General features: G+C 35.1%; 2 protein-coding genes across 2 annotated transcripts in view; both read left to right on the top strand.

Annotated features, from left to right (window-relative positions):
* The first annotated feature begins 3849 nt into the window (after window positions 1-3849).
* LOC136853582 (chymotrypsinogen A-like) lies at window positions 3850-5210 on the top strand. The gene has a single exon (XM_067129322.1). It carries the CDS (start codon window positions 3988-3990, stop codon window positions 4822-4824), a length of 837 nt encoding a protein of 278 aa, XP_066985423.1. The 5' UTR covers window positions 3850-3987; the 3' UTR covers window positions 4825-5210.
* An 8738-nt stretch (window positions 5211-13948) lies between these two features.
* Window positions 13949-24507, top strand: part of jus (julius seizure) — a 470955-nt gene continuing 460396 nt past the window's right edge. Inside the window, exons 1-2 of the mRNA XM_067128685.1 lie at window positions 13949-13953; window positions 14190-14206. Of these exons, the coding sequence (XP_066984786.1) occupies window positions 13949-13953; window positions 14190-14206 (22 nt within the window). The remainder of the gene's footprint in view (window positions 13954-14189; window positions 14207-24507) is intronic.

Below are 24507 nucleotides of genomic sequence, written 5' to 3'. Positions count from 1 at the left end.
TGGTCAGTCGCAGCTTATACGACGGATTTATATATACGATCCCCTCTCGGGAAGGGCACAGGGCTACGTCGGTACATCTGATAGATATAAGTTCACTTTACTTCTATAATTGGTAAAATAACGTTTTACTTTTGAGTTATTAAGGATGATTGATGGTGTTGGTCTAATGAACAGGTTAAGGAGATGGCGCCATAAGTGTCTTTGTAATCCCTTAGTCTTTTCATCATCATTCACAGAAGCCTATTTGTTTGTTCCTCAGCGGCATTTACAACATAGATAATTAATAAATAAATGATTAATTAATTAATATACTATCAGTTATCATCTATAATTACTGTGTTGGAATGCCTTCAGTCAGTTATGTATATTGTTTCTCCATAAACTTCACTCTAGACCCACGTTTTGTCATTTAATTCATTTTTCAAGTTTTATCCCTCTTTTCATGTTAGGCGTATTATTATCACTGTTACTAATACATATAAATATTGTAATAAGATTAATCTCCATAAATCCAGTAATCGTCGACCGGGATTACCTACCACCTACCTTTGCGAAAGTTAGAAACATTATTAGTGATCTGATCTGGGTATAATTACGTATGTTCTTCAATCTCTCGACGCAGTCTCCCCCAGTGATTAGTGATGGATGTTACGCCATTGCTCCACGCTAATACCCGTTAAATGTGTTATTTTGCAATGCTATTTAATTAGTGTAAAGGCAAATTTGATGAAAACCAAGAGAAAATGTTCGTTTATGAATTCGCCGTCGAAATGTAGTGGAATTTTTTGAATTATAGTGGAATTGATAGGCCCAATGTGTCACAAACTAAGGTGTATGTTCAGAGATATGTAAGTGTCGCCTGTTGATGGTTTGAATCGAATAAGTTCAATGATTGATTTCCCATAAATTTATTACTCATGTAACCGTGTTTTGAAGCAGTCTGTCTTATTTAGTTTCTAAGACGTGGTTTGTCATCAGCGGAGTCCCGTAGGGTGAGTATTGAAAGGTAAAATAATGGTAATACTGAGTTTGGCTTATGAAACATTGAGTATCATTCATATCTGAGAGGAGTAAGCAGTGTGTTTATGAACTTTATTACCGACAGTTATTCAGTCATTTGTTTACCATAACAATAATGATGATTATTATAACAGTTGTAATAATACCAGGAAAAAGCATGATGAAAATAATCGGCAGACGGTGACACAAATGTAGGGTTGAACGCCTAGCAATCAATAGGCCTATGATTTCTTTTTTCTAGCAGTGCATAGTGATAGAAAGTTATTAATTTCTTAATTGTTCTCAGAACTTTATAATCGACACTACTGTTTGTTTGTCATAACAATAACGATGATTATTATAATACGTGTGATAATTAAACCAGCTAGAGCATGATGAAAATAATCGACAGACGGTGACACAAATGTAGGGTGGAACTTGATAGGCCTAAGGTGTATTTTTCTTTTCTAGCGGTGTTTAGTGCTTTGAAATAATTAATTTCCTCATTATTTATGAAACTCTGATCTCATTGCTAACCTTCCTAACATTGTTTTTTGTAAAATATGGTAAAAATCGCCACAGACAAGACAAAAACTACTAGGCCTATGTTTCGGAGGGAGGAAGGCGTCGACCGTTGAAAGTTCAGATTTCTTAATGGTTATAAGAATTATGTCACGAAACATAAAATAATACAAAAAAATAAAGAGCCTAGCAGACTTATCCAGATAATACGAAAATAAAAACTGCATTTCCATCCAGCTGCACTTTGTGATAGTAAATGGTCTTTAGGCGTATACGCGGTGAGGCGAATTTTGTCACTGTCGTTAGTATGTCAGACATGAATGGACGAATTGTTGTATATCTTACAGATTCAAAAAGTGATAGAAAAAGCTTTGCAAAGTCAGTACATTCATTCTTTGAATGCTGCAACTAAAATGGTTTCTTTTCAGCCTGACGCTTGTATGGCCTAATCCTAAATAGCTTTTCTTCAGGATTGTTATCTAATTTATTTGGAAGGGATACATTTGACGGTGTGTAAATTAAAATTAAGGGAGGTATCTGTAAGGAAACATTCTAATGTAGGAAGTATTTGCTGTTGATTATGACTGCTGTAGCCGGTTAAGTAAGAGGTAATTAGGGTCCACGAAAACTTGAAGGTGTGTGCATATACTCGTGTGTGTATATATAGTATATATTCATATATGTATAGCCTATATATATGTATTATATAAATATGTATGTGTATGTATATAAATAAATGAAAAATATGTATATATGTACATATATACATACATTATATATGTATATATATATATATATATATATATATATATATATATATATATATATATATATATATATATATATATATAGAGAGAGAGAGAGAGAGAGAGAGAGAGAGAGAGAGGCCTACCGAATGTTGACGATAGGAACGCTGCGTTCAACGACGACCACCTCGGTGGTAGTGGTGGCAGTCCGCGTGTCTTTCTGAATCGTCACCTCCAGCTCGTAGGTCGTGTCCATATCCGTGAACTGGTATCCCGTCACGATCAAGTAATCGTCCGAGTTGTCCAGCAGACCTAGAGGGAGGGGTGGGGATGGATTCCAAAATTATGTATACACAGTATATGTATGTATTATGTATATATATATTTTATATATACACAAAATATATTGTATATATACACATATGTATATATATTATATATATGTATACAAATGTGTATATATAAATATATATATATATATATATATATATATATATATATATATATATATATATATATTATATATATATATATATATATATATATATATATATATATATATATATATATATCACATAATAGCCACACAACTTCACTGTGTATAAATATTCATATTATTCGTATAAGGCTTCAGTGAGGCGGGATGGTTTAGATTCCAAATTCTTGGATTTAATTAGATTTAATTTAATTTCATTTATATTAATCTAAATTAAATTAAAGACTCTGGAATCTAAACCATCCCGTCCTATTGAAGTCTAATACGAGTAATATGAATACACACGCACGCACACATATATGTGTGTGTGTGTGTGTGTGTAAGGGATGAAGATACTATAAACCGTATTGGAATCCTTTCATAATCTAGGAAAGGCTTCATGTCTGAACGTCTAGTAGGTAAACTGGAATCTTAAAATAAATAAATACGAAAAGGAACAATTAATGCCACTGATTTATGTCCAAAACAAAAGTGAAATGTTAAGGAAATTAGGGATTACTACGAGCGACGTCACATGAATTTTTAACGGTGCCGTAAAATGAATTATTGTTCTGCTATGGTAGAAAGGTTGTATGAAAACTATAATATTTTAACCAATGAAGGAAAAAAACATGCTGGGATGCATAAATGTAGACTGTTCTTCCCAAAACACCTTTATACATTCAGTATTGCAGAAATCCCAAATCCATGTGTCATTCCGTGTAATTTGCTAGCACTTGGACCTGTATAGTATTCTTACACACGATAACAAACATGTGCATCGCTACATCTGTGCATTTTAATTGCAGTAAAGTTTGTTGGAAATCTGAAAAATAAAAGATGGTAATAAAAAATTTTAACTTTTTAGCATCAGGGGTACTTCAAACAAAGTTCCTCCATGCATTTAGAATGTCAAAAGTTTGACAGAAGCGTATTTTTATAATAATATGCATTCAAAATAGGCCAGATGAAAATAGATAAAATAAATATAAATAGACGAAAACAGATTGGTTAAGGTTTACAGTTGTCAACAATGTAAAAAAGAGCAAACTACCGGTTCAGTCCCTTCCTTCTTGAAAATTACTTGGAAGTTAGTTCGGAAGTGTTTGTGGTAGTAACGTCTGTAAGACAAGGCAGAGGAGCTCAAAAGCTTCATACAAACACCCTTTGTAGCTCAGTAGTATGCCCACCCTTAGGAATCTCACAAGGCTGCAAGAACTTTGAAGGGACAGCACACAAGGCAAGATGTTTATCCGCATTATTCTGATCCTGTCCGTCGTTGCACTGTCATGTGCTACTATTCCTTTTCTGCCATCTCCCGTGAAGAGGTCTGTGAACTTCACTCACACTGAAGAATGTGGCGTTGCACATCCGGGATTAGCAAGAATCGTAGGAGGCGATCGCTCCAGTCTGGACAAGTGGCCTTGGCTTGTGAGTATTCGATCTTTCCCAAACAAGATTTTCTGCGGTGGGAGTATCCTGACGTCCCGCCACGTTCTGACTTCAGCGCACTGTATGAAGCCCTTCAGGAACCTTCTGTTCCTGACGTTCGTCGTGGCTGGGGGAGAAAGTATCTTCTTTGGGCAACGGGCGTACATTCAAAATGCATACTTTCACCCGAAATACCAAAAGGAGGCCCCATTTTATGCTGACGTCGTCGTCCTCCTCCTCTCTGGTGACTTGACTTTCGACACGGCAACATCACCAGTCTGTCTCCCTCCGCCAGACTGGGTTCCCACGACCGGACAAGCCGTCACGGTGATAGGCTGGGGACGTATGTGGGAGAACGGCCTGTCCGCGTGGTTCCTTCGGGAGGCGACAGTCAACATCATAGAAGGGACGAAGTGCAAAGAGGTCTTCGAAAAAGACTGGACGAGTGGCATGATATGCGCCGGTGCCCCTGGTAAGGACGCGTGCCAGGGGGATTCGGGAGGGCCCCTCCTGCTCAAAACCGAAGAAGGGACGTGGGTTCTCGTTGGACTGGTGTCCTTTGGCATGGGGTGTGCCCGGGAGGATATTCCGGGAGTTTATTTGAATATTGCCCCGTTTCTTGATTTCGTTAATGCTACCTTGTTGATATGAAATATTAAGAAGAATGTGTGAGGCTGGGACGCTTGTTTAGTGAGCCTAGGAAGATTGGCCGTGGACGAAATCCTGAATTTGACATTGGTTAAGGAAGGAAGTTAAAATCCATCCAGTATTTTTAGCATAAACCTTTGAACATTATTCTGGGTACATGAAACAAATATAATTTTAATGTCTGGAAAACAGCCCATCACTTTTGAATGCGTGGTCGATATTAAACAGTTGTGTATGGAGTACTTTTATCAGAGATTCTATACTTTTATCATTGATTCTATTCTTAGGATTATGTTCGATCTATTTAATATAGACTTTTAATGATTGTGTACTTGTTTTAATTTAGTTTTGTAAATCAGCGAACTAATAAAATATGCCAAAGACTTTTATTTGCATTGTTGCTTCTCCAGCCAATAAGACATTGAACTTAGCATGATTTTGGAAGTGGAAAAATTTCACTTTTAATTATGACATTGATAAATAAATGAACGACTGACAAAACTGGTGCTGCTTTTGACAAATTGTCAATAATTTAGTTATGGCTTTCAGAAACAATTGAAAGTTTCTAGTGAAAATGTGCCTCAGATTTATAATTCGTAATTTCTAGTGAAAATGTGCCTCAGATTTATAAGGCGTAACTTTGCATTGAAAGAGGTTCAATTAAGCACACAATTCAGTCTAGTCTACCGCATCTATCAAGGTAAGACCATCGTCCTATTAATTATCTTTGAATAATTTCGAAAATAAGGTTAACAAAATCTTAATGAGCCAGTGCGGAAGAGAGCACAATTTGTGAAGGTTTTTTTAAGTCTTAATTTCAATGGTGACAATATAGTTGTTGAAAGTTGATTTTAAAAGTGTGGCACGAATGGAAAAAATATCTGGTGGTACAGATTTTATCGAGTCGTTTAATCTTTTAAATGTAGACTGACAATGTTACCAGGCGGTCTGAATAGCAGTCTTTTATTATAACAAGCACAGTGGTGATGTGATTGTCAGGTAGAGTTATGAACGTATGTATATTCAAATATCATTGTATACACAAGCAAAATTGAAACCCACTCCTACTTTGAGGGGTATGGTGTCCTATTGCAATGGAATAGGTCGAGAGTGAGAGAATTTACCTGGACCGTATCCAAAACAGCCGGTTGATAGGGGTCCTTTAGGGGTAATTGGCAGAGCTTCAGACGAATTCAGCCACGTTTCTCCCAGCTTTCTGCACCGGTAACTGACTGTGAAGTTCTGAGAGAAAAAATTAAATTCACTTGACGGGGAATGATGTCAAAGTAAGGTTTTCCTTTGCTTAGCTATTGATAATTGTTCAAGTACATGCTTAAGGTTTTGTTACAACAGAGGTCTCTTGAATGATTAGGTTGAGAGCAAAAAGTTATGGACGATGGAGTGTCTGTAGGAAATATATAGCGTGATCTTGATAATTCACACAAAATAATTCGGAACCATAGATGTGGCTATGGTTGCAGCATACTAACATTTTTGCATGATTTTTGCTACCCTTTTATTGAACAACCAATTGCAGTTGGACACAAAGATATCAGATAATTACTCAAAACCTGAGACACTATTGGTAATTTTTATTTCAACTCAACTTAGTTGTGTAGCCTATATGACAGGGATTATAAAGAAAATTTAATTTTTGATTTGAAAATTAAAATAAATTTTAAGTTTAAAATTTTCAAACGGACTTGACGTCTTTAAAAAAAATCAGGCTTGGATATAAGGAAAAATGAGGTTATGCTTACACCCAGTAAGCAAGATAGATCAGCCCTCCCTTACGCGTGTGTTTTGTTTTAATTAAAATCATTCATAGGCACTGTAATCTTAAAACATTAAATTCCAGTGGATTTATTAAACGGCTAACACATCTGACGTAAACCAGGGTTGCTTGGACAGTATATGTAATAAAAAAAGTTTATTGCATGATTTGATAATATAGTTTTCTGCACGGTACTTCGTGCATGCATAGTAACAGTAAATTTATACCTTTCTTCTCTCTCTCTCTCTCTCTCTCTCTCTCTCTCTCTCTCTCTCTCTCTCTCTCTCTCTCCCCTTACGTTTATATCAGGCCAGTCGGGATCTGACGAAAACTTGACAGGCTCCAGTACCACGCTTTGCGCTATTCCTCTCGTGAAGCGAGATACGGCGTTTTCGACAGCCATGACGTTCAGAGGAGACTTGATTATTCTAACGTACGTTTCTGTTGATTTTTGGAACTTCATCCAGGGTTCAAAACTGGGATCTGGAATGATGAAAGTGTTGTTCAGTTCAGGGGATCGGATGTAGATTCATGTCGGTAGTGATGGGAATGATATTCACAATAGACAATTTTATCAGTTATCGTTGTTGTTGTTATTATTATTATTATTATTATTATTATTATTATTATTATTATTATTATTATTATTATTAACTCTGTTTATATGGACTAAGCCAACAAAGGGGCCATTGACTTGAAATTCAAGCTTCCAAAGAATACGGTGTTATTATTATTATTATTATTATTATTATTATTATTATTATTATTATTATTATTATCATTATTATTATAATTGTTATTATTATTATTATTATTATTATTATTATTATTATTATTATTATTATTATTATTATTATTATTATTATTATTATTAAAGATGAACCGCATTCACATGGAACAAGCTCACATACGGAGGCCACTGACTTGAAATTCAAACTTCCCAAGAATATGGTGTTGGTGTGAAAGGAGTGACAGAAGGTAATGGGAAATACAGAAAGAAGAGACCAAAAAGACTTATCTGTTGTTCTAATCATTTCCTTACTTTCTGCACAAAGACCATATTCCTAAATTGATAAGAAAGATTGGCAGTCGTTATTTCTGTACGTTCTCCTTATTAGTGAGATGGAAAAATGTTCTTCTGAGGTCAACGTCTGGTTTATAAGCTAACTCCAGTGATAACGAGACTGTACGTCAAAAATGTTGCATATTTTTTCAGCAATGTCTTTCCTTTATCTTGAGTTTCACCAAAAGAAGCCCAGCACTCACCTTGCATCTTGACGGTGTATGTCATTTTGTAGTAGCCGTAGTTGAAAAACAGCGGCGGGATCATTAATTCCGATTTGTTCCAGGAACTCAGAAATCCGAATATCAGTACGTCGTTTAATTCCTCCCCAGTAAGTTCGTTGACTGCGCGTACCTCCCATAGTTTCCTGTGAAGAGAAAAGCAATTTAATAAACTGATCATGACGAAAATAAGTTATCTGATGGGACAGTTCAGTGTAAATACGTGTAACGGTAACAAACAAAAATACTGACTGCTGATTGCCTGAAATCTCTCTGAAATGGGGAAACACTGAGGCTTTATTTGTATCTGTTGTATCCTGTAGTCGCACAAAATAACTCATCACATCTTTCTGTTTCCTATCACCTGTTACTTCTTTCAAATGAACATCCTAATATTCTCTGGAAGCTTGAATTTCAAGTCTATGGCCCCTGTTGTAGGCTTGTTCCATATGAATACGGTTCATCTAACAACAACAATAACAATAATAACTGATCTCTTCTTTCTGTTTCTTATTACCTTCTGTTACTACTTTCTAATGACCAGCATATTCCGTGGAAGCTTGAATTTCAAGTCAGTGGCCCCTGTGGTGGGGTTGTTCCATATGAATAGAGCTCATCTTGTGAATAATAATAATAATAATAATAATAATAATAATAATAATAATAATAATAATAATTCGTATCTTCAGGTATTCCACATATGCTAAATGAACTTGAGACAAATTAGAAAAAAAAATTAGGAACTTACGATGCTTCATTGGTTACGTTGCAATCCAGCACAGTTGTGGTAGGGATGCTGAAGCTTACAGATCTCTTGTATTCTGTAGCATCTAAGTAATTGAAAGTACCCCCGATAATGTCAACAATTGGGTGATTACAAGACACTGAAGATACTAAGGCACTCGTAGAGTAAGCTGTACTGCTTCGGGCGTTGTACGCCAGCGCGGAAACTGCAAACAAACCGTCGGACCTGTAAAATGAGTAGGAAATTAGGCTCTCTCTCTCTCTCTCTCTCTCTCTCTCTCTCTCTCTCTCTCTCTCTCTCTCTCTCTCAGGCTTTAATAACCTTGAAACGTAATCTCTCTCTGTAATATCGCGCTCTCAGGATTCAACTACCTTTGGTCCCAACCTCTCTCTCTCTCTCTCTCTCTCTCTCTCTCTCTCTCTCTCTCTCTCTCTCTCTCTCTCTCTCTCTCTCTCAGGATTTAATAACCTTGAAATGTAATTTCTCTTTGTAATGTCGCGCTCTCAGGATTCAACTACCTTTGGACCCCAACCTCACTTTGAAATAGTCTGTCTCTCTCTCTCTCTCTCTCTCTCTCTCTCTCTCTCTCTCTCTCTCTCTCTCTCTCTCTCTCAATGTGTATGTGTGTGTGTGTAAAATTATACGTCCAAAAAGAGGATTTTTTTTGTGTAAATAATACGAAGTTCAATGACCACAAACTGACATTGAAAACCTTTTCAACAGCTCATTGTTGAGCTAAGTATTTTAATCAATAATCTTTCATACTTTTGACCTGTTTCTTTTATTATAGTTGAAGCAATGTACAAATTCTGAACTATATTTACTCTTTTGATGTGTTTTAATAGTTTTTTTAATATTTTTCTGTTTTGTGTACTAGTTGTAATCATGTGAATAATATTTTGAACCTGAATTTGAATTAGACGAGACAACAAGAGATTATACTTATTTGTATTATGCACTAAGTGACTCTCTCTCTCTCTCTCTCTCTCTCTCTCTCTCTCTCTCTCTCTCTCTCTCAATTGTCCCACTCACTCACGTATAAGTATGAGTGATATTCAAGCTGTGTTGGAGACCAGCAAAAATCGGGTTGTAGACAGCATACGAAAAATTTTGCTGACAGACGAAAGGGTCCCCAAAGGTCTCCATTGGCGTTAAATCTCCCCAGTCGACGACCAGACAGGAGGCGCTGGACACTTTATCGAAAGTCACCGAGAAGACTTTGTCCTCATACTGAAAGAGAGTAGGAAGTTTAAGATGTCCCAGTTTGTAGAAAGTTTAAGATGTCCCAGTTCGTTCTGAGAAACGAAGTTAATGGACTGATCATTACAGCTAAATTATTTAATTAATTGCTTTGTGGTTAGTTCATAGACAACTCTGATCGTCTCGGCTCCTTACTGTCTTGCTAAGTCTGATTTATATTGAACAGGGCCATGCAGTGGGCATCCTGCATGGTTATAACTTCTGTCCTTAAATGAGTTTGAGCTGGCCCTTTGATTGAATTTTTGGCATGAACATAATGTGTTCATTCCTGCCCATTACTGCCAGTCACATCGTTATGTATAATATGATATATGAATCTTACACCACCAAGTTAAATGAAAGTACTTAGTGATCATTTAACCTATATCGAAGTATATTCTTTTACTCTGGAAGGGAGCAATTTTTATTTTTGTTGAGGTGGGGAGATGTTACAGGGACATGGGTGGTACTGTGGAACTTGGGTTTTACCATCTTGCTCATATTGTTTCCCAAATTTCAAACCTGTCTTTTAAATTATTATCAAAGGTGTTTCTAATTTCGAAGATCAGTCTTTGAAACTATCAAAGTTGCTCAAGGTCAGGAACTTGAAATACACAAGTACGAGGATAATATAAACAACACCGACCGGTCACATTCCTCATTGAAATTTAGAGTCGGCAATAGTAATAGTAAACAGTATTAATTCACCTTAGCATCAACGATGGAGTAATCGTCAATACGAAGATTCGTGACGTCTGTCATGATGAAGATGGAAAAGTCGAAAGTGGCCTCCTCGTCCGGTCGCCAAGCCTTGACGGTGAGGTTGTATTGGCCGTCCTGTTGGGGATAAAGAATTTATGTATGTATGTATGTATGTATGTATGTATGTATGTATATATATATATATATATATATATACATATACATACATGCATGCATGCATTAATATATAAAATATATTTATGTATGTACATATACTTATACATATATACATATATATATCGTATATATATTTATATGTATATTTGTATAGATTCATAAGAGGTGTAGGTTAAATCTAAAGTTTTTGGGTAAGGGTGCAAAGAGAGATAACAGAATACGCTTGTGTACATAATAGAGAGAGAGAGAGAGAGAGAGAGAGAGAGAGAGAGAGAGAACACGTTCTCTTCACACTCAGGTTTCCTGATCTCTTTACTTTTATTTTTATATTTCTGTTGAAGTCATATGCTACTTTCCTCATTCATCATCAAAATATTAATTTTTTTCCAGTTTAGCTGCTGTTACTATAGTTATCCCCAATACTTCAGTACAGAAAATAAATTACCAATTCAAATTACGAAGGATAATCTAAGTCAGACCTCATTCATGAAAGAATATGAGTAACAGGCTACATAAGAATAATAATAATAAGAGATTACACATCACCTCACCTCAGAAAAGCTGTACATCATAGTTGTAGCGGTGGGATCAAGAGGGTCTGTTACGTTCACAGTCTGCAGAATAGTTCCATTCGCGGTGAAGTATAAGGTGTATTCGTTTACAGTTCCTGGGTGATAAAGCGGGTGAGGCATTGTTTGAATATATTTATAGGTATATGTGTGTATATGTACATGTAAAATACGGTATATATAATATATACTATATATATAGGCCATGTATGTATATATGTGTTTGTGTATACATACATACATGTATAGGCTGTAAACATGTATATATATATATATAATCTATTATTCATATACATGTATTTAAATATATTATATATATGTATATATATATATATATATATATATATATATATATATATATATATATATATATATATATATATATTTTAAATGAAAATACAAATAGACAAATAATAGACTTTTATGCTGCTAACATCATGAAAATATTACTTTTAATTTTATATCTGTTATTTGAAAAAGTGTTCCTTTGGCATTTGGTGTGTCAGTCATATATATTAATTATCTTTGTGAAGTATAAATTCTCAGTGTCTAATTAGAAAGGTTGAGAAGTATCGTAACTCCTCTATAATTTATTAATGAGTTCAAGTCTTATCTCAAGGTAGCAAAAACCTATTACTCTGAACGCCTATAACCCAAAGCATAATTTACCACCTTCTCTGATTTGGGAAACCTATTACTCTAAACGCCTATAACCCAAAGCATAATTTACCACCATCTCTGATTTTGGGATAGTATATACCTGTTGTCATGTAGGGGATGAAAGTGAGGTTCGTATTGGACGGTAACTGGTTCCCCTCTGGTCCAAAACCGTTCAGCAGGTCGTAGGTGGAGGTGGGATTCGAGTGGTATTTCACGGTTATGTTGAAGTCTTGGATGAGTTCCTGGATCGTCACCTGAATAGGATATATGTGTAGGTTGGTATGTCACGTTATTGCTGAATGGTGCTGGTTCTCTCTCTCTCTCTCTCTCTCTCTCTCTCTAGGTTTTGTTAACATATGGAATGTAACCTCCGTTTCAAGTACTCTCTCTCTCTCTCTCTCTCTCTCTCTCTCTCCCAGGCTTCAATAGCCTTTAGAGAGAAAACACCCTTTCCAGTACGCTCTTTCTCAGGCTCAGTAACCTTGCAACGTAACCTCACTTTGATGCACTCGTGACTTGTCTCACTTTGAAGTACTCAAAGTACTCTCTCTCTCTCTCTCTCTCTCTCTCTCTCTCTCTCTCTCTCTCTCTCTCTCTCTCTCTCTCAGGCTTCAATAGCCTTTAGAGAGAAACCTCCCTTTCAAGTACGCCCTCTCTCAGGCTTCAATAACCTCTCTCTCTCTCTCTCTCTCTCTCTCTCTCTCTCTCTCTCTCTCTCTCTCTCTCTCTCTCTCTCCTTACCTTGCAACTCACGGTAACCCGAGAGACATCATTGGCAATCGTAGCATTGACGGTGAATGTTCCACCATTGGCGTAAGGATGCGTAAGCTGGGGTTGTAGGTTACCGGGATCTGTAAAACTGAGTCTCTGGACGGCAGTTCCGTCGCCCCAGTCAATCGTCAGTATCGCAGACGTTGGGAAAACGGCTCCGGTGGTTTCTCTGAAGGTGACGTTAGGCACTGCAGATGAACATAAACCCTATTTATTTCATACGAAATGGAAAGGTTTTAAAATGTTAATGGTGCTATAGGCACTGCCGATGAAAATAGACCTCTGAATCATTTTATACGAAGTGGAAAGGTTTTAGAATGTTTATGGAGCTACAGGGACTGCCAATGGAAATAAACCTTTGCTTCCTTTCATATGAAGTTGAAAGGTTTTAGAATTTTTATGGGATTAAAATTGTTGTTTGTTTTGCCTAACGATTCAAGCATAGTTGCTATTTCCCCGTAGGGGGATAGTGCCATCAGTGCACCTCACGCGGTGCTCTGTAGACATTTCTTAAGGTTCTGCGGCGTCCCTTCGACCCATAGCTGCAACCCCTTTCATTCCTTTGCTTGTGCATCCACACGTATTATCTTTCTACCATTCTTACTCTCCACATACTCCTAACAGCTGCTGCATAGTGCAACTTTTAGATTTTCTTCCTGTTACACCTTTCAGACCTCCTTCACTCTCAATTCCCTTTTCAGCACTGAATTTCCTCAGTTCCCAGCACTTGGCCCTAGGCCTGAATTTTATATTCCAATTCCAATAGTTGACAGCGGCTCAAGGCTTGATTTACAAAACACAAATAAAATGAAATTTGAAGACTTGTTTTTTGGTGTTGTGTTTGTATGTCAGTAATCATATTTACCGGGAAAGAGTCAAAAGTTCAAGCTATGAGGCAGTGCATCACTACCCTAAAGCAATTCTTGTATTTTAATAATTTACTTACATTTTTATAATTTATTAATTTGTTGATTTATTTTTTCTGTTCTGATAATTATTGCTTTCTTCTTTCTCCTTTTCCTATTACCTCTTCTATTGTTTCTTTCAAATGAACACTATATTCTTTGATAGCTTGAATTTCAAGTCATCGGGCCCCCTGTGGTGGGCTTAGTCCACATGAATAGGATTCATTTTTTGAATAATAATAATAATAATAATAATAATAATAATAATAATAATAATAATAATAATAATAATAATAGTAATATGAAGTTTGTGTGATAAGTGTCCTTTTCAATGCGGTACTACAATCAGTCATTTATTTAACACCTTGACCTTCTGATTAACGTGAAACCCAAAACGAATCTCGATTACTGGGAAATGAAATTCATTTCACGTCTGTGCATCAGAGCAATCTTCATGTTTTACATATAATTTCTCTTCATTTCAGACGCCGTTCAAACTGAAGTCATTCCCTGAAGTGGTCTGAGGGGAAGTAACTGAGAAGCCGAAACGTCGTAGATGGTGAGTACGAGAAATATCAGAATTATGAAATTATTAGGAAAATTATGAAATTATGATTAGGATTTTGAGGACTTCTAATCAACTAATGTCGACAACATAAACTTAGAAGTGAACTGACGTCAGTTATGTCGATTCTAATGATAATTTTAAGCCATGTTTATTTTCAATGTACCGGTAAAGTTGTATCTGTCTTGACGTTAGGAAATGATGGCCAAGTGAACAGGAATATAGAAAATTCATATCGAGTATTTCTTAATTTATATTCTCAGATACACATCACTAGTGTACTAACGTGAGAAACATTTTATTATGAAAATGATGTTAAATGAACATTTACAAATGCATTTGCAATATGATTTATTTATATTTTAGCGGTGGGAAGTTAGGCTTCTGAAGATGGTTATAGTATAAATAATTCAAATTGAAACGTTTCCGTTACGTGTCTTGTTTTACCGGTTGCAAACTTTGTCAGTATCAACATGTATTCATTTGCATAGCCCCCTGTATGTGTTATAAAATGTTCTTACTTATATTTAAGGGTCAAATGAGAGATTACGTTTAAGGGAATCAAATCAGGCACTAATAGGATTCCCTTCAGTTACCTTATGAGGCTAGCTTACCCGTTTTCCCCTTGGAAAGGCTTAGTACCGTTCTCTAAAGCCACATTTCTTTGTTTTGGCAGCCTAAGCTTATGTTGTTGTCTTGTAGTCAGTAAATTAATTGTACTCCATGCCCTTTTCCTCAGGGCTTTCAGTGGTTTCGTAATTAAAACGCCTTTTGCTTATATAGATTGTTATTTCGATGATCTTTATTTCAAAAAGGAAGTCAAAGGTTCAGTTGGTATCGTATTAGCAGGGTAGATGCAGTCTAACCTGACCTATGGTCCCCAAAAGATAGAGAGAGACTCATCTGCCATCTTGGGATATTTCCTCCCCGAAGGGATTCACAACCACCCACCAGGCAGTCCCCAAATCATTGGCACATCCCAGGATAACAATGTCAAGGTCATACAAAGTCACCCAATCTGATCTGATCTGTGTAGTTACCACTGGCCCCCAAGAGACAGGGAGAGGCTCGTTCACAATCTTTGGACATTTCCTCCCCCAAGGGATTCACAACCATCCAGTAGACAGCCATCAGCTCTGGGAAACAGTGCATTAGACCCAAACCATTAGCACGCCCCAGATAACAGTTTCAAGGTCATACAAACTTACCTACTGTTGGAATGACGAAAAACGTGTTTCCAGGAGCGACGGTCCACGTTGCTAGAACGGGGTTTTGTGCGATGACCGTTACCGGTATACCGGTCACCGGACCGGTCAGGAGGTTGTGAGTGTTCTGGGCCGTTACCGTGACTTGGTAGACGGCCGGTACCGATACCTGGAGCGCGTAGTTCAGGTGATAATTCGTTCCGGTGTACGGGAAGTCACCTGTTGTTTGAATGAATGGGAAGATCGTTAGAATCGTATTTTGACATGTTGTTTAATGAATGTGAGTTTCCGATTTTTATCATCGTTTTGTTTGAATATATAATTATAGTTGAATATATTAATTAAAAAAGTATAAATAAATAAATTGGTAAACTGATAAATATATGAATTATTTGGATAAGCGTTCAGTTCACTTTTCCTTATAATATATGTACATATATATATATATATATATATATATATATATATATATATATATATATATATATATATATGATTTATATGTTCACTTTTGTATATAAATATATGATTTAGTTGGATAATATATTCAGTTCATATTTTTATATATATGAGATATATATATATATATATATATATATATATATATATATATATATATATATATATATATATATATATATATATATATGTGTGTGTGTGTGTGTGTGTGTGTGTGTGTGTATATACATATTTGTATGCATATATATATATATATATATATATTTATATATATATATATATATATATATATATATATATATATATATATATATATATATATATATATATATATATATATATATATATATATATATATATATATATATATGTTATATATATATATATATATATATATATATATATATATATATATATATATGCACATTTGATTTAGACTAAGAAATATAATTTAAAAGGAACGTATACATCTTCCTTTCCTTTAGAAGATGTCATTTAATCCTACACCCACCCGTATTCACTGTGGTATGAGGATCATTGAACGTAGGGTTGAACGCAAAGTTGTACTCGATTGGGCCGGCTACGCTGAAGTTGGCTGTGAAAACGGCTGCTTCGTCAGTCCTGTTCAAGAGGTCAGAAAGGATAAGGATATATATGTGTATATACATATATATATATATATATATATATATATATATATATATATATATATATATATATATATATATATATATATATACATATATAGGTCTGTGTATGACCCAATTTTTTATCTAAATGGAAGTTCATCTTTTTTTTTTTTTTTACAAATGGGAAGAGATCCCTCTTTGAGTGCAGTATACGTTATAAAAATAAAATATGCAGTATATATATACATACATATGTATATATATACATGGAAGTGCGGTTAAGTATTTACGTGCAATATATATATATATGTATATATATATATATGTATATATATATATATATATATATATATATATATATGTATATATACACATGCAGTATAATATATTATTTATATATATATATATACACACACACACACACACGTACAAACACACCATGCAAACAGTATACACACATTATATATATATATATATATATATATATATATATATATACATATATATATATATATATATATATATATATATATATATACATACACACACACCACACATAGAGTATACACACACATTATATATATATATATATATATATATATATATATATATGTGTGTGTGTGTGTACTGTACATATATTCATGTGTTTATATAATTGATTTTTATTTTTCAAATCCCAACGACTTCAATAGCTCTTTATCCGTGTATAGTGAAGATTCAGTTCTGCAGAAATAAATGATAGGTGATAGCATGTAGGAATTTTATTTTACGAACCCATTGAAACTGCGACTCTCTCTCTCTCTCTCTCTCTCTCTCTCTCTCTCTCTCTCTCTCTCTCTCTCTCTCTCTCTCTCTCACCTTATGTGAAACGGGCTTTCAATGTTGAGAGAAGAATTGTAGGCATCTGTGGTAGTTTGCGTTACAAGCATTGCGATATCGGTGATTGTCCTTTCGCAAGCTGTCATGTTGCTCATGGTAGAACTTCCTGCCTGGAAATCAAAATGAGTTTGTACTGGCTTAATACTTGTATGTGCTAATTCAGTCTTGTATTTATATTTATTGGAAGTTTAATCCGTTGTTTCTCAGTGTTGGAAGATGGCGCCTTGTCGTTATGTTATCTATTCGACCAAGTGACACGAGAATTGTATTAATTGTTATTTTTGAATGTTTATGAAGCGTTTAGGTACTCTAGTGTTTTTTTTTAAGTATTTAGTTTGTTTCAAAAATAATAAATAAGCTTCAGCATTCAAAATCTGGTCAGAATTCAGGCGAGGAAAATATGATTGTATATTGACGATACTAATAATAATAATAATAATAATAATAATAATAATAATAATAATAATAATAATAATAATAATATTATAATATAATAATAATGATAATAATAATAATATAATATAATAATAATAATGATAATGATAATAATAATAATAATAATAATAATTATTATATTATTATTATTATTATTATTATTATTATTATTATTATTATTATTATTATTATTATTATTATTTCATCCAAAGTCCCTGCTATAAAAACCACAAAGAAATATATTGATATTTGTCTGCCTTTAGGAAGTAAACAAGAAGCATTACATGAATATTTTATTAAACTCGTGTTTACCACGGGTGAATAGAACACGCCCAGACAAACACCTGATCACAATAAAATAGAACATGCCCAGAGAAACACGCACCTGATTGGCTACTCCCAGCGTGACATTCTGGTTGACCACTGTGCAGCTGTGAGTCACGTACACAGGAGATTTCCTCTTTACTACAGCCGCCGCATAGTGATGGGAATTCGTTGCTACACCCCCTACACTGTCTCCGGGTGTAGTTTTCAGTTTGCTGTAACGAAAGTTAGTCTCGTGAGGAAGAGATGGAGATTGTTCGAGAGAAATTGAGGCTCTGCTTTGTACGTTTGTATATAAATGGAGTCAGTTTCATGCATAAGTGTCTCAGAAAATAGGGATGAATGCCGATATTTATCAATGGTTATAAGTCAGTCAGCCATCAAAGCTCCAATTATGGAGCTACGTCAGCTGCAAAGTCTGTATCAAATGTTTATTTATCGCAAGGCTGTCGTGATATACTTGTCATCGTTACCCCTTTTTCTTAGTGATCGATCGTTTTCTATGAAGGCTGAGCGTAATCGTTTTCTATAAAGACATAAATCCGTGATAACACTTGTTTGACATAAATATTCCCCTTACCTTTTACCGATAGTCCCGGTGACCTGGATGACGTCACCGACCAGTAGAGAGATAGGAGAACTAAGTACATCTCTGTGAAACCCTTCGGCGCCAGGGGCGCCTGTTATTGTCGTTCCAGGGACGGCTGTCCACGTAGGTGCTCCTGAAGAAAGATGAAATTTCCGTGTTTATTATTATTATTATTATTATTATTATTATTATTATTATTATTATTATTATTATTATTGTTATTTTTAAAGTCGTCAATGACCTCTTTGAATTTGTAATTTACTCGTGATTTTTAATATGGCTTCTTCCTGTAAACTGAATCCGAACAGGACATAAATGAAGAAACTCTAACGATTCGAGTTGGGATTCGAACCGTCCCAAGTCACACTTAAAATAAGAAGGATTTAATCCTAATTTTATTCTTACGTATGAATATCTGTCGACCTGATACATTTACCTAGAAATGAAATGAATCCGTTCTTACCATCGTAATATTATGCTTAAGTGATATTTGCTTACAGGCTGAGATAATTATGTATCTCTTAATCACACTCAAGTAGGTTTAAATTCCACCTGGAAGGTTAGTTTCTCCATAATATATATTCCCTGTTCTGATTCAATGTTTACAGCAGCCGGCGTTCACCAAAAGTGTGAGGCAAACGAAAATTTGTCAGGTTTCGGTTGGTATTGCGTGACTATGACGAGCAGAATTCTATATTATTATTATTATTATTATTATTATTATTATTATTATTATTATTATTATTACAGGTTTTGATAAACAAAATGGCAGTTTCAACGGCATTTATTTTCCTATATAAAATAAATGCTGTTGAAACTGCCATTTTGTTTAACAAAACCTGTATTAAAGAAGGTCTTTTTCCTATTTTATTATTATTATTATTATTATTATTATTATTATGATTATTATTATTATTATTATTATTATTATTATTATTATTATTATTATTAAAAAATACTCATAGCATGAGTTTTGAAATGGAGAAACAAATCTACAGTTATGTATGGGTACATATATATTTAAAGATAAATCAGTACAGAAAGCTTTCGAGAAACTGTTCGATGTCCCTTTTCAAAAGTTTCCCCGAAAGCTTTCTGTGCAAATTTATCTTTATATAAATATATACTGTATGTACATATACATAACTGTGGATTTTTTCTCCATTATTATTATTATTATTATTATTATTATTATTATTATTATTATTATTATTATTATTATGTTGTTTATACATATATGTTTTTATCTATATATATAAATAAATGTATGTATGTATGTATGTATGTATGTATGTATGTATGTATGTACATACACATATATATATATATATGAAAGCGATCTGATTACCAGTTACACTAACATCCATAAGTATAAAGCGAGCGAGAAACCCACCTATCATGTGCCCACAATACTTCCTTTCTTACCTTGAGCAGCTGCGCACGTGGTGACACTTGTACTAGTGGCACATGTTGATAACTGCGGGCAGAACACTTTGGGGGCAGCGCAGGTGTTGATCTGCCCCGTCGTACCCATTGGGCATGAGCTACTACACCCGCTGACGGGCAGGCAGTACACCCCGACGGAGCAGCTGGGTCGACTGATCTGTTATGGGCAAGGGGGTTATAGTTGAACTGTAAATATGGTATTTTTTCGGAATTTTAAGTTCTGACTATAATTTTGGGGCTTGTGCCAAAGGTTAGGCGCACTTCTTAGTCTTGATTCCGGTAGAAAATGCCCTTTTATCATTTTCTCTGTTGCAGGATGGGCTACTGGGTTTTGCTTAATCTGTCTGGCGTGTGAGGACACAGGCTGTCTTATATCTTAGGATGAAGATGAAGGATTTCTAGGGTTAATGATATGCTTTATTAGTATATGGCAAAATGAACCAGTGAACAGTTGCAAATTGCAACTTAAGGACAAGACAGGCACAGTATAATTGACAGCTGTATAGTCTGACCAGCTACATTAGAACAGCCATGACCACGGACTGGTGTATAATAAATGAATGACATTGCTGTTTCAGTTATACTGAATCTTAGAACATACTAGAACGTTAGAAGTACTTCAACATTGCAATGGATTCCAGCTACGTCATGAAATTTGTCTAATTTATTGGATTTGTCAACATCCTCGGAAAACAGTTGAATATTGCTTGGTGCAGAATCTCCTAGTGGCGTGACTTTTGTGATACCATAACGCCTACCCCACCTAGTGAGTGCCATTGAAGAGTGCTTATTACTCTCGGTAAACCCCGCTGTCATTTGATGCTATTTTATCCTTATTCTGATGTCTGAAAAACCTTGCTATATTATTGCGCTTTTGAATCATGGATCAATTGATATTTATACAGTGCCAAAACGAGGGGGGATGCACTATGACGTCTCCTGCCATAAATTGCCCCAGAGTTAGTTTATGGTCACTTTGGCTTCCTAAATGATCCCACACTTCCATCAAATACACATTATCAGGGGCTCCAGTGTCAGCCAAGAAATTGAACTGTTTCTAATTTAGGCAAATTTGTTTTTATTTGGTCATGATTTATTATGCTATTGATAATATCTTCAAGGGATTAAAGGTATATATTTTTTGTATTGGCAAATTAAGTCCTCTCTCTCTCTCTCTCTCTCTCTCTCTCTCTCTCTCTCTCTCTCTCTCTCTCTCTCTCTCTCTCTCTCTCTCTCTCTCTTTTTTCAGTACCATCAAGAGATTAAAAGTGTTTACTTTTGTATAGGCAAATTAAATCTCTCTCTCTCTCTCTCTCTCTCTCTCTCTCTCTCTCTCTCTCTCTCTCTCTCTCTCTCTCTCTCTCTCTCTCTCCCCTTTTCAACCACAGACAGTTTCAAAAGCTAAAAAAAAAAAAAAAAAAAAATAAATAAATAAATAAAGTGCTTAGAGCAAATCCTACCTGAATGGTGTACGTCAAACTTGCCCCAGCCGTAGCCTTGGCGTACAGTTCAAACGCCACTAGTTCAGCCTCGAAGGTCAAGGGGTAGCCCTGGAGGACGATGGTGCTCGTTGAATTCGCTCCCAGGGCGACCCCATTGCTGAGGCCCATGGGTGGAGGATTGCCAAAGTATTCGTATTCGTTCCCTAGGGGAGAGAGTTCATTGAGGAGACAGGTCACTGGTTTGTACTCTTTATTTTGATCGTGTTGTTTGGTAAACATTAGGATTCTCGACTTATCGGACTGTTGAGGGGGTCTGGGTTTCCGATAAGTAACCGCAGTCCGTTAAGTAATGAAGATTGTATTATGGCTTGCACTTGAATATATATATACATATATATACATACACACACACACACACACACACACACACATATATATATATATATATATATATATATATATATATATATATATATAAAGACAAAATCCACGAAGGAAAGAGAAACAATGGAGTGCTGCAAGGCCTTTCGACTTCTAGAAGTCGAAAGGCCTTGCAGCACTCCATTGCTTCTATTTCCTTCGTGGAATTTATCTTTATTTGTATATTCATCAGGTTTCATATTTTCGTGATTCACTATATATATATATATATATATATATATATATATATATATATATATATATATTATATATGTCTGTATAAATATACTGTATATACATATATATATGTATATAAATATATTTATATATATTTACCACAAGTTCATTTTGTTGATTTTGTTTACGAATTCATTATTGTTATTTAATGTTTTTGTGTAACTGGCTGCTAACAAAAACGAACAGCTAAGTTGTAAGTCTAAACGCCACCTTTCAAAAGAGCACACGCACACACACACACACACACACACACACACACACACACACACACACACACACACACAGGTATGTACGAAGTCCCTCACCTAGGCCATAGAAAGTATGAAGGAGAGAATCGTCACTAAAAGTCGCAGTGAAAGGCTCAAACTGATAGCTTGGTGTCAGTTCAATGCTACAGCCGTATACTTCCCCTGGATCCACAACCTGAAAATACAGAGAAAGAGGATTAATTGTCTCGTCTAATCAGACCACTGAGAATAAGAGCAGAAAACAGTCATGGAGAGAATACGCAATTTCTGAGTAAATTTTGGAGGGGTTTAGGACCGTTAAAACTTATAAATTGTTCGTTTTACAGGTAAATTGTTCAGTTGACACCATGATTTCAAAGTAAAAACATCTCGGGTAATAGAGAAACAAATCCACAGTTATGTATGGGTACATGCACTTAGAAACAAATCTGTACAGAGAGCTCTTAGGAATCTGTTCGATTCCCTGGTACATTTATTGAAAAATAAGTCTCTACGGAGAGCTTTCGGGAATCTGTTCGATTCCCTGGCATATTTATTGAAAAATAAGTCTCTACAGAGAGCTTTCGGGAATCTGTTCGATTCCCCTTTTCAGTCGAACAGATTTGTTTCTCCATTTAAGACTCATACTCCTACGAGCATTTTTTGTCTCGGCCAATTTGAAATGTTGACTTATATTCCCAGACTCCTTATTTCTCCAGGGTAGGAACTGTTCAGTAAACAATAACTTCGGACTCAGACGAAAAACCCTTGATACATATAACCAGAATTATTTATTTTCATATCAAAAGCATAACTTACCACTGGGCATCCAACAACATCAACGCTGGAACTACCCGAAGTAACATTGAAGTCCACCTCCAGGCACAGCGCGTTGTTGACTCCAGGAATTAATCCACACACTTGAAAAAGAAGAAAAAACAAGTAAAAAATGCGCCGAAGTTTCTTCGGCACAATCGAGTTTTCTGTACAGCCGCTACACCGTATAATCAAGGCCACCGAAAATAGATCTATCTTTCGGTGGGCTCGATATAATGCTGTATGAGTCGCGGCCCATGAAACTAACCATGGCCCTGTGGTGGCCTATATTATATCGTTGCCAGAAGCACGATTATGGCTAACTTTAACCTTAAATAAAATAAAAACTACTCAGGCCAGAGGGCTGCAATTAGGTATGTTTGACGATTGGAGGGTGGATGATAAACATATCAGTTTGCAGCCTCAGTAATTTTTAAGATCTGAGGGCTGATAGAAAAAGTGTGAAAAAGAAAAAGTGCGGACAGAATAAATTGCAGACGGACAGACAAAGCCGGCACAATAGTTTTCTTTTACAGAAAACTAAAAACAAGTAAAAGTGATGACAGGCTTAAGATATAAATAAATGTCAAGGAAAGGAGATGGGGAAGACAGAAGGGAAAAAGTATTTATTAAAAATACTCATGGTAGCACGAGTCTTGAAATGGAGAAACAAATCCACAGTTATGTATAAGGACAAATATATTAAAAAATAAATCTCTACAGAGAGCTCTCGGGGATCTGCTTGATATGCCCCTTTTCAACCTTACAGATTCCCGAAAGCTCTATGTGTAGATTTATTTTCAAATATATTTGTAACTAAGCATAACTGTGGATTTGTTTCTCCAAAGTATTATTATCATTATTCCAAAAATGAATCTTATTCGTACGGAACAAGCCCGCAGGGTCCATATTACGGTGTTCATTTGAAAGAAGTAACAGGAAGGAAAGTGAAATACAGAAAGAAGAGATCACTTATTAAAAAAATAAATTAACAGATTAATAAATAAATATATTATAAATATAAGCAAATTATTAAAATGCAAGGGAAAATGTATTAGGGTAGTAATGCATAGCATCTTGGCTTGAACTTTTGAAGTTCCAATTGCGCGACATCCTCAGGGAGACATTTATAGAGATATTGGAAAAGGATGGGGGATATGTGAAAGTTAAGGATGAGAGGGGATATA

This window comes from Macrobrachium rosenbergii, chromosome 27 (genome assembly GCF_040412425.1).
Source record: "Macrobrachium rosenbergii isolate ZJJX-2024 chromosome 27, ASM4041242v1, whole genome shotgun sequence".
Lineage (NCBI taxonomy): Eukaryota > Metazoa > Arthropoda > Malacostraca > Decapoda > Palaemonidae > Macrobrachium > Macrobrachium rosenbergii.
The sequence above is the reverse complement of the archived record's forward strand: the minus strand, read 5'-3'. Positions and strand labels throughout refer to the sequence as shown.